The sequence below is a fragment of the Cricetulus griseus genome, chromosome 3 (assembly GCF_003668045.3).
Source record: "Cricetulus griseus strain 17A/GY chromosome 3, alternate assembly CriGri-PICRH-1.0, whole genome shotgun sequence".
Lineage (NCBI taxonomy): Eukaryota > Metazoa > Chordata > Mammalia > Rodentia > Cricetidae > Cricetulus > Cricetulus griseus.
In genome coordinates, this window is record NC_048596.1 from 122,984,745 (window position 1) to 123,003,150 (window position 18,406).

At 45.3% G+C, this 18,406-nt stretch overlaps 1 protein-coding gene across 3 annotated transcripts in view; it reads left to right on the forward strand.

Annotated features, from left to right (window-relative positions):
• Positions 1-18,406, forward strand: part of Slco3a1 (solute carrier organic anion transporter family member 3A1) — a 279,214-nt gene that overhangs the window by 231,226 nt on the left and 29,582 nt on the right. For all 3 annotated transcript variants that reach the window (XM_027408151.2, XM_027408153.2, XM_027408152.2), the window contains exons 5-7: positions 722-886; positions 6,762-6,960; positions 8,853-8,991. In XM_027408151.2, coding sequence (XP_027263952.1) covers positions 722-886; positions 6,762-6,960; positions 8,853-8,991 — 503 coding nt within the window. The remainder of the gene's footprint in view (positions 1-721; positions 887-6,761; positions 6,961-8,852; positions 8,992-18,406) is intronic.

The window sequence follows — 18,406 nt, forward strand, 5'->3', positions numbered from 1 at the left end:
AAATTCAAGGACCAGACTATAAGCCAGAGACTCCCTGCTGTGGACATTTGAGAAGTTAAAAACTCCAAGCTGATCTCACTAGTTACTATGTAGGGTGTAATCAAGTCAAAGTTGGTAGTTCAGACTTCTGTGGGTTGTTCTGACCCTGCAGGAGAGAGCTGACGAGGGGTGTGGGGAGAAAGACTTGATTTCTATTTTGTAAAGAATGAGAGCGTCATTTCTTTCTTGACACTGATGACATTAAACATATTCATAAATGTTTATGAAATATACATATAGCATATAGTACATATAGCATATAGTCCTAAACATTGCCCATATAGTGGACAAATGGATATATACTTAAATATTTTGATGTATAAAATTTATAATATGCATGTTACAGTTTTCATTTGAGAAAAATAAAATCCCAAACCGATTTCCTTTTTGGAGTGGAGTGAGGGATTGAAAAAAATATCTTGTAATTCCTTAAAAAACACCTGACTATCTCGTGTGAACCCCTGCATTTGTGGTATTGAAGAAGGCACGTAGAGTGGCCTGTTTTAGTAGAAGATGGCTTACTTTGCAGGATGTTGGTGTGTGTTTTGAAGCCAGAGTTCTCACAGTGGTGATGATCTACAGGATAAAGATTCTGTTGCATCAAGCAGGGGTCTCTAATGAGGTCATAGAGTGAACAATCAATACATGTGGCCTTGACCTTGGTTTCTGTCCCTCCCCACAGTGATCCCCAAGGTCACCAAGCATCTGCTTTCAAACCCTGTGTTCACCTGCATCGTCCTGGCTGCCTGCATGGAAATTGCTGTGGTGGCTGGCTTCGCTGCCTTCCTGGGCAAGTACCTGGAACAGCAGTTTAACCTCACCACTTCCTCTGCCAACCAGCTTCTTGGTGAGTGGGTCTCTTTGCCCTCCTGTCATACCCAAATGCTCAAAGAGTGCACTGAGATCCAAAGACTGTGTAGGGCTATGCTAAGCCAATAGCAGTGTGATATACCTCTGATCTTTCTACACAAGGGATTTTGGAGTAAGATTTTCCACACTTGAGACAAATATTAAAAACATATTATAGGGCCAGTGAGATGGCTTAACAGGGCAAGCATTTGTTGTTGCTCAAGGCTGATGACCCAAGTTCAATACCCAGAACCCACAGTTGAAGGAGACAACCAACTCCTGAAGTTGTCCTCTCACCACATGGGTACCATGACACACACAGGCATCATAATACCAAATTTAAAAACAAAAACATACTATAATAAAGAACAAAGATAAGAGGTATATATATAGGAAGCGTTGTGAGAGACCAGGAAGTGACTTGATTGTGTGAATGGAAGATTTTGAAGCACATAATGAGGGAAGATCAGTAAGTTTGTTGGTTTTTTTTTTTTTGGTTTTTTTTTTTGGTTTTTTGAGACAGGGTTTCTCTGTGTAGCTTTGGAGCCTATCCTGGCACTCGCTCTGAAGACCAGGCTGGCCTCGAACTCACAGAGATCCACCTGCCTCTGCCTCCTGAGTGCTGAGATTAAAGGAGGCATGTGCCACCAATGCCCAGCAATCAGTAAGTTTTTATTAGACTACAGGAATGATCTTAGCAACATAAAACCCACAGCAGAGACTTTACCAACTGAACTATTTCTACAATCCCAGGAGTTGTTTTTTCCAAAGATTTATTGCTTTATTTTAGGTATGCATCTTTCGCCTAAATAGATATGCTTGCACCATATGCATTCCAGGTGCCTGCAGGTGAGAAGATGGTGTGAGATCCCTTTGAACTAGAGTTATACATAGCTGTGAGCCACCATGTGGTTGCTAGGCATCAAACCCAGCCAGTCTGGCCAATAGGTAAACTCTGGAATTCAGTGAGCTGCCCATCTCAAAAATAAGGTGGAAGGGCTAGAAAGAAGACTCCGAGGTAAAGAGCACAGGCTGTACCCAGGTTAGATGCCCATCACCCACGTGGTAGTCCACAACTGCTGATTGCTTCAGTTTCAGGGGATCCAGTGCTCTCTTCTGGCCTGTGGGAATCCGGAATACACCTGGTACACAAGCATACATGCAGGCAAGATACCCATGTACATAAAAGAAAAATTTAAAATAAAGTGGAGAGCCATAGATAAAGGTACCTGACTTCAGCCTCCATACACCCATGTACACCTGTGCATGCACACAAACACACATGCATGCATACATATGCATACACACATCACAGAGAAGGACGGTGGGAGAGAGAGAGAGAGAGAGAGAGAGAGAGAGAGAGAGAGAGAGCGCTGCATCACAAAATGGCTGATAAATGGAAAGATGCTGGTGGCATGGTGAGGGAAATGCACGTTGAACCCTTAAGGAGGCACTGTGACACACTAACCAATGATAGCCCAAGCCCAACTGCTGGGGAGGATGAGGAGGAATGGGACCCCACACTGAGATGGAAACACACTACAGAGCCTCTGCTTCGGGCAGTTCTTACACCATCCATTAAGGCTCAGCATATGCCTGTGCTGTGATCCATCACTTCCATTTCTGGGCACTTATCCAACAGAATCGAGTGTTTAGGTCCACTCATTTACATATGCATATATAACAACGTTCAGAGCATTTTTATGCATAATTATCTCAAATTGGAACTAACCCAAATGTCTGTCTACAGCAGAATGGGTAAATAAACTATAGACTGTTCATTCTATACCACACAGCTTGGGAAAGGACGAACTCTCACGCCAGCTTCCATGTAAATGGATATGAGTTTAAATATGCCACATGCAAAGAAAATGTATTTATGGTACTTAAAAAATAAAGAAAAGAATTGTCAGTTAAGATAAAAGACACTAGAGCCACAGTTGTCCCTGAAGGTTACAACTAGTGGGAGGTACCCGGGAGTCTCTTAGGCATCAGAGAGAGAGAGAGAGAGAGAGAGAGAGAGAGAGAGAGAGAGAGAGAGAGAGTGTTGTGTGTGCATGTGAATACAGGTATATATTCACACACATGCAGAGATCAACAGCAGGTGTCTTCAGTCCCTCTCCACCTTAGTTTTCAATGAAAAGTCTCTGTCGGGCTCAACTTGCTGGCCAGCATGCTGCTGGGCTCGATGTGTCTCACTGTAGCCCAGCACTGGGGTTCCAGGTGTGTGCCCCTCCTGGAGAGCAAGCACTCTCAAGCCCCAAGCATCTGGAATTGTTGTGTGCTTGACCTGAGTGCTGATTGTGGAGGTGTTTACGTACTGCAAAGTTCACCAGGGTAGGCTTTGTATGTTTCACATCTCAGTTTACAAAGAAATTTAAACCCTGACCATCATGACAATATACCATTGCTTTTTCTCCTTGAAAACTGCTGGGGAATGCAAGCTCCCCGCCCCCTCTTTTAACTACTCATTCTTGCCACCCACTCTTTGGCAAGAGTATCAGCAAAATGCAGTCAGCTTTTTAATACCTGCAGGATGGAGGAGAAAAACACCTGTCCCTGTAATGGAAGCTGTAGTCTTTGCTGTCTCTAGGATCTGGGGTTTGGCCCTCCAGCACCCCAGGGTTTGTCTGCCACCTCCTTGTTTCTCTGTTGCTAACTCATCCATTTTGATTATGCTTGCACAGTTGCATCTTCAGGACCAGGTCCTGTTTTGGAACAAATGCCTAAGCTTTCTCTATCGACAGACAAATCAATAGTCTCTGGGGCAGAAGGTCAGAAAAACAATTCTGCCACCTAGCATCTGTTTGTTTCCCAGTGGTTTCTGCTTGTTAGAGTGCTTAACAAGGTGGGAGGAAAGGAAGGTAGGGCCTCTTCATATTCTCCAGGCAGGCAGGTAGCAGGAATCTCCTATCCTTACATCTAGGCGATGACATAGATCCAGCCCATGGGTACTGGGGAAGAGCCGACTGCAGGAGGGGCAGGCAGGGTACACTAGGGGAGGCTAATGTAGGGAGATGCTCCCAGAATAGCTCCTGTACTCCTGGAAGATGGTGTGCATACGGTTATCCCAATCTATGCATGCAAGGCTCTGGGCCACCCACAAAGTCATCAGCAAATGGGTCAGAGTTCAAAGAAGAGCAGTGTAGACTATCCAGGGGCCAATGACATTGATTTATGAGTATAGATTAAAAGGGCTCAATCTGCATAAGTTAATCTAATGAAGATGAAGTTTTGGTCCTGAGAATTGCTGACAATGGGCAGTGGTGGTAAGGACATGTCCACACATCACAGAAGAAGGGAAGGGGAAGCTAATAGTGACTGGGAGAAAAGATGCTGAAATCCTGTTGTTGCCATGGTTACTATCATCACCAGGTGACACCCCCAGTGTCTCAACTAGAAAATGAAACAAAGCCCAGGATGCTCTCGGGGAGTGGGCATGTTGTCACCAAGGCTTATTCACACAGATCCAATCTGCTCGAAGATTCGTTCATTCTCAAAGGGATGCCTGAATGCCATCCGGCACAGGGTGGTGTATTAGGCACTGGGATTTGGGCTGGACTGAATGGGGCCCAAAGGGTACCCTTCCTTCTGGAAACTTCATGCTGATAGAAGAAGAGAGAAAGAAACAGGATGGGCAAAAAATAAGCACAGCAACTTTAGATGGCAGGGAGAAGCCATGGAAACGGGAATCCTGCCTGGAAATAACAAGTGACTGGTACTGAACCCAGCACTCCAGCTGGACATCTTACCATGGCCTTCCTCCATCTCTTTTTCCCAAGTGTGCAGTTACAGGTGGACTACCACCTGCATAGCTTTAACCTGGCTTCTGAGATCCCACCTAGTCCCCGCCCCAGATCATCAGATGATCTTAAATCCCCTTTCCATGTCACCTGAGAGGGAGATCAGCCAAAGAAAGATGGACAAGTGTGTCCTAATGTATACACGAAGACTGCAGCACCCTGGGCACCTAGACTTTTCCAGGGAGAGGAAATAGGAAAAGTGGGTATTGTTGGAGTGGCCAGTGGCATGGGCTGGGGACTGAGGCACACAGGACAGGGTCATGATGTCCAGGCTCATTCCGAAGCCTGAAAACTGAGCTCAGATGTCAGAGGCAGCAAGTGACACACAGGTCTGTGTCTGTTCTAAGCATGGCCAGGATAATATCTTGGCAAGCTAAGCCTTTCCGATTATATTTTCTTACTCTAATATGAAAACTTAATTTGCATTCCCTCAGCACATACCAGCTGGTTGATGTAGTCGATTGACCTGGAGGTCGGTTGATTGGCAGGGAGGAGGCAGCCTAGACTGGAAAATTGGCCATGCATAATCTACATGGTAGATAAATGACACTTAGTAATTTAATGCTGAGTTGTAGATGAAATGAATCAGAAGAGAGCCACAGCAAAGAGGAGATTGGGACAACAGGGTCCTTTGGTTCTCCCACAGTGCCCTGGGTCTCTGAGAATCCTGGGGAACAGGTTATGGGCCTGCTGCCTTGGAGATAGCTCTGTGTATAAGAGAGAGACTGTATACTCCCCAATTATTCACCAAGTGCTGCAGAACATAGTGATTTGATTGACACTGCTTCCTGAGGCGTGGCAGAATTGGGGCTAAATGGTGTCCTCCACAGACGTGTGAGCCCTTGGCTTAAACAGCCTTGGAGCCTATGAACCTTCTTTGCCTCATTAGAAGAGGAAGTGAAAATTCTCTCTCTCTCTCTCCCTCCCTCTCTCTCTCTCTCTCTCTCTCTCTCTCTCTCTCTCTCTCTCTCTCTCTCTGTGTGTGTGTGTGTGTGTGTGTGTGTGTGTGTGTGTGTGTGTGTGTGTGTGTGGTGTGTGTGTGTGTGTGTGTGTGTGTGTGTGGTGAATCCATGTGTGTTCACTTGTATGAATGTATGGGAATGTATGTATAGTCACAAAGTTGATGCTGATGTGCTCTGCTACTTCCCACTTCATCTTTTGAGGTGGAGTCTCTTGCTGAGCTTGGGAGCTTTGCCAGTTTCCAATAGTCTAGCTAAATGGCTTGTCTCCAGGATCTCATCTCTGCCTCCTGCATGCTGAGATTACGGTGGACCCCCAGGCCTGCTTGGCATTTATGTGGCTTCCAGAGATCTGAACTCTACTCACCAAGCTTGGATGACAGTCACTTTAGCTACCCAACCATTTCCCCAACCTGAAACTCTCAGATGGTTTTAAGTCCCCTTTGCTGGTCACTGCAAATATGCACAGAGATGCTCATGTGGCAAGGCGATTAAGGATCTGAGTACCACACTCAGAAACCAAATACAGGGGGAAAAGCCAAAGAGAGAGATGGCATCTCAAAAACAGGTGCCTGAGAAGTGACAGCCAAGGTTATCTTCTGGCTTCTACATAACACGGGCACATATGTTCACATTCATACAAACATATTCATACACACAATTATCAGCAAACTGAACTTGGTAGGATCTGGCTTTAATCCTGACACTTGGGTAGCTAAGGTAGAATGACTGCCAAGTGTTTGAAGCTATCCTGGTCTACAGGATAACACCAAACACCAAAAAGAAATACTAATGCAGAGACCACACCATTGCTCACCAATATTTAATCTCCTGGATTTACACATTGGTCCCCAGCTTTCTGAATTCAACTCTTATTGGACCCACATTAGCTTGTACATATACATCTGTTTGGATCATGTGCAAGCTGTGTGTAATTTGGGTCACAATGACTGACTTTTTCCAAAATCTGTTTCCCCTTGTTTTCTGGGAGTTCTCTGGGGACAGAAGCAAGGCCCTTCATGAAGGCATGGGAATCACATGAATTCATGGGGCCCTTGACATCCACCAGCCTCTCTTCGGCTATTCATACCCCACTGCTCTGCTCCTTCAGGGATGACGGCAATCCCCTGTGCCTGCCTGGGCATCTTCCTGGGTGGCCTCTTGGTGAAGAAGCTGAGCCTGTCTGCTCTGGGGGCCATTCGGATGGCCATGCTGGTCAACTTAGTGTCCACGGCCTGTTACGTCTCCTTCCTCTTCCTGGGCTGTGACACAGGTCCTGTGGCTGGCGTCACTGTTCCCTATGGAAACAAGTAAGTACCTAAACTCTTAGCTTATCCCTGCCTAGGGATACCAAGGGCATCTTCACTGTGGGTTCATACAGCTAGCTCAGCCCTGCCCAGGGACACCTGAGCCACCTTCACTGTGGGTTCACACAGCTAGTTCAGCCCTGCCCAGGTACATCAGGACTCTCTGCTGAAGGCTAACAGAGCCAACTTGGTCACTAATGATCCTTAGCAAAGAAGCCCAGGATGCCTTAGCTAGCTTCTTCCATGCAGTTGGAAGACTCACCTGTTCTCTGAGAGTTGACCTTTTCTCCACCATGGCAAGGCAGCCCCGAGAGCAGCTTAGTCACTCATTCTCCAGTCCACTTGCTCTTTCTGACATTTGACTTCAGGAATGATGTGAAGATAGAAAATAAAAATAAACCTTATTTCAAAATGAAGCTTAAAATAAAAGAATCAATTTCAATAATTTCTACATGAAGCTTACATAGTCATTACTGAGTCTGGCCCTTGGTGAGTACACTTAAGTGGTGGGAGAAGAAAGGGATGGAAGTAAACAGGGAGGGAAGGCAGGGGGAGCAGTTGCTATGGTATCTCTTTTCTTATTCCCTGGTTATTATCCCAGGACTGTGGACCAGAGTCCCCATAGCGATTGCTTTTCAAATAAATTATGGGATTGTATTATTGCTATGTCCAGTGTCTCCTTTCCTCATGGGTCTCTGAAACCACACTGAGATGTGAAGTCCAGCCCAGACATACTGCACCATGGCTACCCTGCAGGTTACACAGTCAGGCTGCCCCGAAGGTTACACAGTGCAAGAACCTAGAGACTGGGTAGAACTGGAGCTCGTCTGCCACCCCTTAAGAGTGAGCTGGAAGGGCAGGAGGAGGCAGCTTCTCACACACCCGGGTGCACTTCAGGCTGCCCCGGGTTCCTCTCACACACAGTCTGCCCTGGCTTACATTTGGCTCTGAAAAGCAGTCCTCACCGTGGACTGTTCAACTCTCAAGCAGTAAACTACAGTGATTAGAATCACATGCACAGGTCCACAGTGTAATGACACTATGCTGCAAAATTGAAAAACAAATGCAAAGTTCAAGGCCCCCGTGGTCACACTACCCAGCTCTAAGTCATTCTCAACACTCAGGTATTACATACATTTCGACAACTGATTGGCTGGTCCAGCCTTGATTTCCCTTTTGATAAAGTTTACTAGGTTATATGGAGAACAAGCAAAATGATGCATAGAATTCCTTCAACAGAGTATGAATAGAAACAGCCAGGGGTCCCTGTATCACCCATGTTATCAGGAAGTACCCTGAGCCTTAAGACAGAGCAGAAAAATAGGGGTGTTGAAGTCACTTCCTTCTTCTGGGGATGCAAACTGGGCTCCCCCATGTCTCCCCAATTTGTGTGCTATTGATAGCTGTGTAATGCATAGGCAAGTATAAAACACCCTACCATTCATTATATATCTTGGGATAATGAACCAATCAGAGGGTGGCTGTTGGAGCCAGGCTGGACGCCCTATATGCAGGAGAGGGAGAAACAGGAGGGTGTGGGGGGTGTCCAGCAGTGCAGGAGGAGTTATCAGGTAGGGCAGACTGCAGCCACCTAGAAAAGTGTCCTAGAGTGATTGACACTAAACTAAGTCCCACCTGCCATCAGCTCAAAGGACACATAATTACAAATGACAACAAAATTTCTTCCTCCTCATTTGGATAGAAGACCTAAGGGGGTTTTGGCAGTGGTCCTGGACTGGCACTTGCAGGTCAACCAGGACTAATATAGGAAGAATGAACAGGGAAAGGATGGGCAGACCGGGGAAGCACACCACAAAGCCCATCTCAGCAGAATGCGATCAACAGTCCTATTCAATGCCAGCTTCTAACAAGGCCCCTTAACTCTTCTTTTCCAGCTCAGCACGTGGCTCAGCCCTTGACCCCTACTCTCCGTGCAACAACAACTGTGAATGCCAGACGGATTCCTTCACCCCAGTGTGTGGGGCCGATGGCATCACCTACCTGTCAGCTTGCTTCGCTGGCTGCAATAGCACGGTAATTGAAACCTTGGGCTGAAGGGGAGAGAGTAGGATCCAGGCAGCCACAGCTGCTCACAGTCCAGAGTGCAGGCTTGTCCCTTTTCACTTTGTTGTGGCTGTTTCTTTGCCCCAATCTAACAAAGAAGCCTCCAGGAGGAGGATAACAGGATCAGGCAGTTGCTCAGACCTTTGCTAAATCAAATGTGCTTGTAAGACACTTCCCCGAGCGGCTGAAAGTAAAAATCAAAGGGAGCTATATATATGCAGCTGGAAAGGGGCCTGTGGCACAAGGTACTCAAGAAAAGGTGGCCGGGAATAAAGCTGTGTGCGGTGGTGAGCTACCCACCCCTGAATTAAGTAGACCTGAGAAAGATGGAAAACCCTGAGACTCACCAGAGTCATTTGGCCACCAGCCTGCCGTGGTGCACATTCTGTTTGAACACCTGCTATGTGGTCCTGTCGCTCCCACCTCCCAGGTGCCTCTTCCACCTGCCCTTTGTCTGTGCTGTCCTGCCACTGCTCCCATACAGGCGGTCCCACTTTTCTTGTTTGGACCTGTGCAGTAATCACCCAGGCAATCTCCAGGGCAGTCCCCTTCTAACGTCTTCCACACTACAGCCAGGAGGATTTCCATGACACCTCAGACTGCCCTGTAGGGCACTGAGCCTGGTTTCACATGCATCTTCAACTCAAGTCTCCAGCCGTCACCTTTCCCTCTAGATCAGTGGTTCTCAATCTGTGGGTTGCAACCTCCCCTGGGGGTTAAAAGGCCCCTTTTTGAGGGTCACCTAAGACCACTGGAAAACACAGATGTTTACATTACCATTCATAACAGTACCTAAATTACAGCTATGAAGTAGCAACAAAAATAATTTTATGGTTGGGGAATCACCACAACATGAGGACCTGTACCAAAGGGTTGCAGTATCAGGAAAGTTGAGTACCCCTGCTCTAGATGACTGTTCAGCTTCCTCTCACTCCAATTGGACAACTCCTATTCACCCCTCAATACCCTATTCCAATGCCTGCTACTCTGAAACCATTCCTTGTTTCTACCTTTGGAGTTCTTGCCTTTGAGTCTCCAGACTCCTGTTCCTTCCTGGATGTATTTGTCTCTATTGCTGTAGCAATCTGCCAGAAGTGTCTGTCTGTCTTTGTTCTTTGGGTTTCTTGAACTAGGGATACTGCTAGCCAGGAAGTACTTCATAATTTCTCAGACAATGTGCAGATGGGAAGGGAAAAATACCTGCCAGGGGGCTGCTTTCAGGAACTAATTCGAGTCATTTCTCTCCTTGCCTTGCCTCCTGCATCTTAAAGAGCAGCAGTTCCCTGAAAGGAAAAAAAAATGAATCATTTGTTTTCATTTTCAAAGATTTCATTTTTTGCATGCTTTTAAGATTCAGATTCCTGGCCAGTTATTAACATTTTCTATAAAGAAAATAAATCACTGCCGATTGGGGGCTGGGAGGACCCAGTCTTATAAACCAGATGATGAAGCAATTTCTTTATGTGAGTAGATGTAAATATTAAAAGGGGGTGGGGACCTGGAGAGTGGTTCAAGTAAAAACATAAGCTACTATTTCTCACAAGAACAACTCCATTGACATTTTAATACCCAGAAAGTTCTGCTAACAGCCTCAGCCACTGTCCTGTGATGAACCCTTAAGTGACTCTGCATAGCCTTGTCCTGAGACCCAACAAGCCTTTTATTCTAGGGGCACACTGACCCAAACATGAAGAATCTGCAATTTCCTCTGATCTTGCATGCTTAAGAGGTTTGTTGAGTAACAGCCTGTTCAAGCCATGTGTTCACTCGTGGCTGCTGAAGCTGATAGCTGGGGGGATGTCATTCTAGGACAACAGGCTAAGGCTGAGTTTAAGGCATGACACTCATTCCCCAGACACCTGCTGTCCATTCTGTGACTTGGAGCCTTGCCATGCCTACTGGGATGGCCATGGGGTTCCTTGCCCACTGAGGCAGGCCTCTGGGTACCCTGGCTTCAGAGACAGAGTCATGTTCATCTTGAATTGGAGCATTGTAGTACTTGAGGCTTAAAAACAGCCCACTGTAGAACTTGCAGGAGCTGCAGGCTGAGAGCCTGGTTCAGGCCAGATGACGGGTCTCCCCTGCTTTCACTTGTGGTAGTGACAACGTAGCCTCTAGTCAAGAGGATTCTCACAATGACATCCAAAAATGAGCAAAAGGCAATTTGAGTCTACAATCTCTGTGAAGAAACACCAAAGGCTTATATTCCTGCTGTGGGACTCTGCTCTCCCTCTTCTCTTCCCCTTTCTTTCTTAGCTTTCTTCCCTTCTGGTCTTCAAACTCTTCCTCACGTGAAGGATCTCCCCCTTGCCTCTCCTATTTTCCATGGCTTCTTTCCCTGTCTCTAGAGAGCAGGCTATCTCAATGTGGGCTCAGCCCTTCCCTGTCAGTTTCCTGGGCCCTTCTGCCCTGTCTGTATCTCTGCCTGAATGAATGACTATGTGGGGATATGCATAACTATTCCATACAAACCTGTGTTAGCTCACCAGGATCATACAGTAGGATGTGGTGGAGTTCTGGGACCCTCTGGGCCAAACCCAGAGTTTTTCTCTGTACCCTGCCCCTCATTTTCAGGATGCCAGCCTTTTTTCTATGCAAAACAGCATCTTCATGCACACCTCTCACACTCAATACATTTAGCTTTCATGTCTGCCCTGCTGCCTTTCCAACTTCAACCTCTCTTCTCTTCCTGTCTCCTAACCAGCCACTTGTTAAGTGAAACTCTACTGACAGCCACGTTCTCCTTTGTCCCTGGGCCTTTGCATGTCTTTCCTGATATATAGAATAGTCTCCCCTGTATGTGGACCCTGTCTTGCCTACCCACTAGGGCCCAGCTCTCTTTGTACTTTCCCTGCTCCTACAGAGCTGTCTCCTACCTTAGCACTATTTCAAGACCACGTGTGTACCCTTCCAAATTCCACCACAGCTACTCTCACCTACAAGATTTACAGCTCATCTGTACCAATGACTCTTTTACTTCAGTATCTCAGTCCCTCACCAGGTTTTCAGGGATGGGGCTATGCTGTAGACCTTTGCCCCCGACAATGCCAGATACACCTCTGAATAAAGGCCCAGACTTCCCAAATGTCCCTGGGTGCTCCTGTGTGACCTAAAATAGGTGACTCCAGTGGGCAGTGGGGAGCACTCTTGGGCAGCAGCTGGCAAGCAGGTAGACAGGGTAGTTCTAATTTCAAGGTATACCCTTACCTTATTCAGGTATTACCAAATATATGTTTGTGTGTGTGTGTGTGTGTGTGTGTGTGTGTGTGTGTGTGTGTACATCATACACACACACACACACACACACACACTATCAGGACTCATGAAAAGTCTACCCCAGCCCTGCATTAGATGCAAACAAGTCAGCCAATCAGATCATTGAGATGCTAATGAAACCCTGTCAGCATCAGCTATTTCTATCTTTACTTTATGGTTTTAGTTGGGGTTTTTTGTTTGTTCTTGATCTTCTTCTTTTATCTCTCAAACGATAACAGTGGAGGTTTCTAGCCTGCATTTGCCTTTCCATTTCTAAATCTTGTCATTGCCTGTGGTGAGGAGGGATGACAAAAAGACGCAGTTAATTTTATCCGTCTCCTTTGGTGTGAATTTATTGCACAGACTGTTTGCATACCTTTCACTTTCAGAAGTAATTATTCAAGCAGAAAGCATGTTTGTATTCCGGAAGTTATACCCGTCCGATGGCCTGAATAATTGACTCTGGGGGAAAAACAGATTTTATTAGCCGCCAATAGGTTAAAAGTCAATATAAGCCAAGCACAGCAGTTTGTAGGGTATAAATGACAGATGCCTGATCTACCCCCATCCAGGTCACAAAATATTTACTGAGTGCTGCTCAAACAAAGCACAAAATGGGTTCTGAGAAAGGAGAAGGATTCCACCATGGGGCATGCTGGGAACTTGTGATTCCACCTTACAGGCCCCAGTACAGCCACATCTTAGAATCCCTGGGGACTTTTACAACACAGGGTCTGAGCCCCACCCCACTTCCTATTTTTGGCATGTGATTTTTAAGCCTCTCAAGTGTCTTTAGTGTGAGACCAGGTTTGGAAACCATTGTTGTAATAGACAGTTTCTCCTTCTTTGCCTTGATGATATTTTGAGGTAGACAATTCTTTCTCCCAAACTTTATGTGGCCACCATAGATGTCCGTAGACATGGCCAAGTGTCCCTGAGGACAGTACAGCCCTAGAAGAAGTGAGGCATGTGCTGAGATCTCCAGCCTCTGAGCCATTGCACTCTCTTCTTCACATGCCCGATGGAATGTCGGAATTTCCCTGTTATCATGTACGGCCCATGCAGATGTTGCATGCTAATTAGGCCAGCACACCCTAAGGATCCATTTCTGGTGGCCTAGGCAAGATTAAACTGAGCATTTAGCTTGGTGGTTTTATATGTGGATTTAGATTTGAGCCTCTGTGAGAAAGCTGGAAGATAGCCAATGGGTGTACTACAGCCATGTAGGGTAGCTAAGACCTAGCTTGTCCTTCATTGTCCTGTATGTAGCCACTGTCCTCACCAACAGCCACCCTCATGCCTCAGCCACTTTTTCTTCTGTGTATATTTCCTTGTCTTATCAAAGACTTGAGATTTGAGGGGAAGCCTCTCCTATAGCATGGTCCAGATCCCCTACACTGACTTAATAATCTGTGCTCATGCCAATAATGGCATGTCATCAGGACCTTGGAAACATTCAAAGTCCTGCTAGAGTTTTACCAGCTGTGACACCTGCTACATCTCAGGCCCCGTGTTAGACATCACAGATACAGAGGGAAATTGGGTCCAGAGCCCCGTGTTTGCCATAAAATGCACTATGGTGTTTTCTAGAAGCTTGTACAAGAAAGTAACAAAAAGCAATACCCAGTCCAACTTTACAGTTCAGTTAAGTGAAAAGAACACATCAGAAAACAATAGGTCATGAAAGAAAAATCCTCCAGTAAAGAAATGGAAAAATATATATGGCTTTTTTTTTTTTTGGTCTAATTGCTTTTTTGGTTGTTTGCTCTGATTATCATTTCTGTGTTTTTGTGGGGGAGGTTGTTTGAAAGAAAGAGAGAAAAAGAACATAAAATTGGGTTGGTAGGCAGTTGAGGAGCTTCTGGGAGGAGTTGGGGGAAACATCAAAATATTAAAATTTTAATAAATAGAAATATAAGTAAATAAAAGTTAATCCTAATCACATATGTAAGTAACAACAATTAATGAGAAAAGCAGCCTTAAATTTGAAAGAGAGAAAGGAGGGGTTTATGAGAGGGCTTGGAGGGAGGGAAGGGAGGGGGAATGATATAATTGTATATAATCTCACAAAAGAAATAATTTTAAAATAAAAGATTGGGGAACGAGGGAGGTAGTTGAGTCAGTAATGTCCTTGTCATGTAAACATGAGAATCTGAGTTCGATATCCCAGGACCCATGTACACAGCAGAGCATGTCAGTGTGTGCCTATGGTCACAGTGCTTGGCAAATGAGGACAGAGATAGGAGGATCCCTGAGGAGCCAAATTGGTGAGCTTACACATTCAGTGAGAGAACCTGTCTCAAAACCATAAATAAAGCTGAGAGGGACTGAGGAAGACAGTCAATGTTGACCAATACATGCACATACATGTGCACATGTAAATGCAAAGAAAAAGCTGGATTAATATATAAGCTGTTGCTTATAGATGAATACCTCTCATTGGGAATTAAGAAATTGTTTTTGTTCATTTCTGTCAGATTTTTTGCATATTTTGGAATTGTCCCAAATGATCATGTATTGCTTTTCTAATGAAAAATCTTTATTTTTAAACTCCAATATTAAAAGGAGGTTAGATAGATCACTTAGTGGCCTTGTGATGTTATGTCCCCTGGGGTAGAAATTTGCTCTGTGGGAGACTGGCTAGAAAGAGACAGTGGGGCATTTATCCAGGGCAGGCCTTGGTCCTGTGGGTGAGCAGGCATTTGCCTGCTGGACAATCCTTGAGGGACACCCCTGCATAAGGGTCTTGGGGATACACTAGGGGTATAGATCAGCAAGAAGGTGCTTGCCTAACTTGCACAAGGGTTGGGTGCTACATAATAACAATATAATAATAAGCATGTTTAGATGTTTGAACCGGTATGGTGGGATTTGACATCTGGAGAGAGAGCGCACAGGAAGGAGAGACACAGGGTCTGGGGTTCACTTGAACCTACAGTCACATCCTCACCTTTCAGTGCTGTCATCTGTGTCCCACATGTGGGAATAGATGCAGAGTGGAACTTCTTGCTCTCCAAAGAGCAGCCCCTTGGCTGGCCTCCAAAAGGAAGGAAGTCAGCTCTGCTGAGACAGGACCCACCCCTGGTGCTCCGTTCAAGGTTGTGTGTAGACAGGGTCTTGCCTTCTCCTTGGCATCTTCCCTCTTGACCATTGTCTTTCATTTGGTGATCTTGCAAGGAAAGGAGGGGGCATATCTTTCTTTCTGCATTTTTTTTCACTTATCTCTGCCAGGAGCTGGTAGGAGGTCACTAGGATTCTTCATAATGAGAAATGAGGTCTGTGCCTGGAAGTACCAGCTTAGGTTTTGTCCCTGGCATCCTAATAATGAAGAGGCAATGAACTGGTGACATGGCCCAGGGAAGACAGGGACATTTCTCTGAGAATGACAGCATCTTGTTATGCCTAGATTTCTTCATGATTCACCGAAGCTCTTCACACAGCCCTCTGCTGTTTATTACTGCTTTCTTGTAGTTGACCCTCTGCCATCTCGTTATTACTTAAAATAGTAATAATTAATACATTAATATTAAAAAATGAAGGTCTCCCAGTCAGAATCAGGAGGAGGAAGCCTGGCTTATCTTGACACTCAGACTAGAAAAGTCCCTCCTGGACCACAAATTAGGGAACAGTTAACACTTCCTGGTATCTTAATGCTTCCAGAGTCATGAGGCTAGCCTTGTACCTCTCAAGTTTTACTGCAAGGTTTTACCACCAAAGGCATCATCCCTCCCACACCACACCCTTCACACCCTTACAAAAGCAATCTGTCCCCCTGAGAATCTGTTTCTCCTGTTCCATTCATAAGAATTGACCCATCAGTACTGAGTGATGGGAGGAACAAAACAGAAGCAACTTCATTTGCCAAGCTTTGTAAATTGTTCCAATGAGTGTCTTGTTCTTGTAGGATGAGCTGTCAAAATAGTGTGTTTGCCTTTTCCTTCATCAGTTAAACACACACACACACACACACACACACACACACACACACACACACACCCAAGACCAAGACCTAGGGAATAAGTGTTTTGCATTTATGGTCTGCAGCTTTTATTGCGATTATTTGTTTCTGCCTTCTTGCATGGGATAGAAACATCTCTCACTTGAAATCAGTGGCAATATGTGGAATCGAGATGCAACTTGCAGACGGGCCTACTGCACATTCATTAGTTTCTTCTATTTTTTAGTGGTATGGAGTTTTTAAATTTTTAAAATAGATAATACATTCATAAGTCTTATACTGGCATGTAAAAAGACAAACCATGAGAATTCTTCCCTCCTCCTTCGTCCTCTCTTCTCTCACTTCTCAGCCTGCCAATAGACCATGCCCATCATAGGCACAGGCACACAGTTGAGTGTTCCTTATCTGAAATCCCTTTATGATAATTTAAGGGTTAAGGTTCTTACAGGTTTTATAGTCTTTCCATGTATATCATGAGATATTAATAAAATTTGATCAAGAGAGATGCTTCATGGGTTGGGGAGAAGGCACAATGAGGAAGAGCATGGGCTACAGAAGAATGAACACCTAATTTAATGCCCCAAACTCAAATCAAAACAGCTAAGCATGGCATATACCTGGAGCTTCTGTAACCCCTAGTGCCAGGGCAGACAGAGACAGCTGAACCCACAATTTTACTGGCCTGCCAGGCTAGCAAAAGCACCAAGGTTTAACTGCAGTGAGAGACTGTCTGAAGGTGTTAAGGCTAAGAGTGATGGAGTAGAAAACTTGATGCCCTCTTCTGACTTTCTGCATGCACATGCATGGATACACGTACTCATGTACACATTTACATCAGAGAGAGAGAGAGAGAGAGAGAGAGAGAGAGAGAGAGAGAGAGAGAGAGAGAGCTACAGAGGGCTAAGAAGCTTTGGAGATGCTGAATGTACTGTATTTGTGTTGCAGCTGGTCCCAAGAAGCCAAGTGAATGATATAACTCAGGGAGTCATGTCAGTACTCAAAACACTTTGATTTGGGTATTCTGTATTTCATATCTTCATATGTTCTTACAGATTTTCAATGTGCCTAGAAAATTGTTCCTGTGTTTTGGATTTATAGTTAAGGGTTTATGTTGGGCCTCTTTACTTCATACCAAAAAAGTACTGTTTTACAGCTATATAGTCTCCTGTCATGTTGACCTGATAGAGTCTATGAAACAAGAAATAGTTAACTATTTAGATAGCCATCAACTCTTGTAAGCCACCATTGGTTCATGTTACTCATCTGTCGCATTGGGCCTGGGCAAGCCTATTTCATGGACAAGTTCTTATGAAATTTGCAAGCCAGCTCTCTTCTGCCATCTTGTTCAACAAGCACATTGGACTGTTCTGTGAGCACAGTGGCCCTTGTTGTCCACATGGATGATGGCAGGGCATTTTAATGACAGGAAAGCTAGATTCTGATCAGGATTTGATCAGGAAAACAGTCTATACAGTGTTTGGAAGAAGAAGAAGGGCTGGATAGAGATATTGGAGCCATTTGAGCATAACAGATGAAGGGTGAAGTTCTAGAAAGAGTGAGATGATAGATAAATGAACTAGCTCCATGGAAAGTTAGAACTGATTGCAAAACCCAAGAATCTATATCCATAAGCCATATCCCCAATCTTGCTCTGCTGCAGGACCAGAAAGGAGGACCTAGAGAGAGACCTGAGGAATTGGGTCTCAGGGAGTAGTAGCGTGGAGGTGCTGTTGGTCATCAGGGTAGTGCTGTGGTTGCGCAGGAGGAGTACCAGTGAAAACCTGTGTCTCTGGCCCCTTCACTACCTGTGTCCAGCTCTGTTTCCAATCAACGACCTTCTGAGGGTAGTGGATTCTTCTTTAGTTCACAGGGGAGGGGAAGTGATTGTCACTGCCCTTTGTGCTCCCTAGCTGGGATAGATGCCTCAAACAAGGGACATACAGAAAAGAGAGGAGTATTCATAGCACATGCCTTGGGTTACACGGGAGATACCCAGGGAAATGAGTGACTCACACAGAGGCAGCCTTCAATCCAGACTTAAAGAAGGATACAGGAAAACTGGTGATGGGGAAGTGACCAGGGAAAGTATGCTCAGCAAAGGACTTGTTCTGTGAATCTACTTAGCACATTTCCCCATTGCCTCATCTTTCTCCTACAGAAAGGAGACACCTC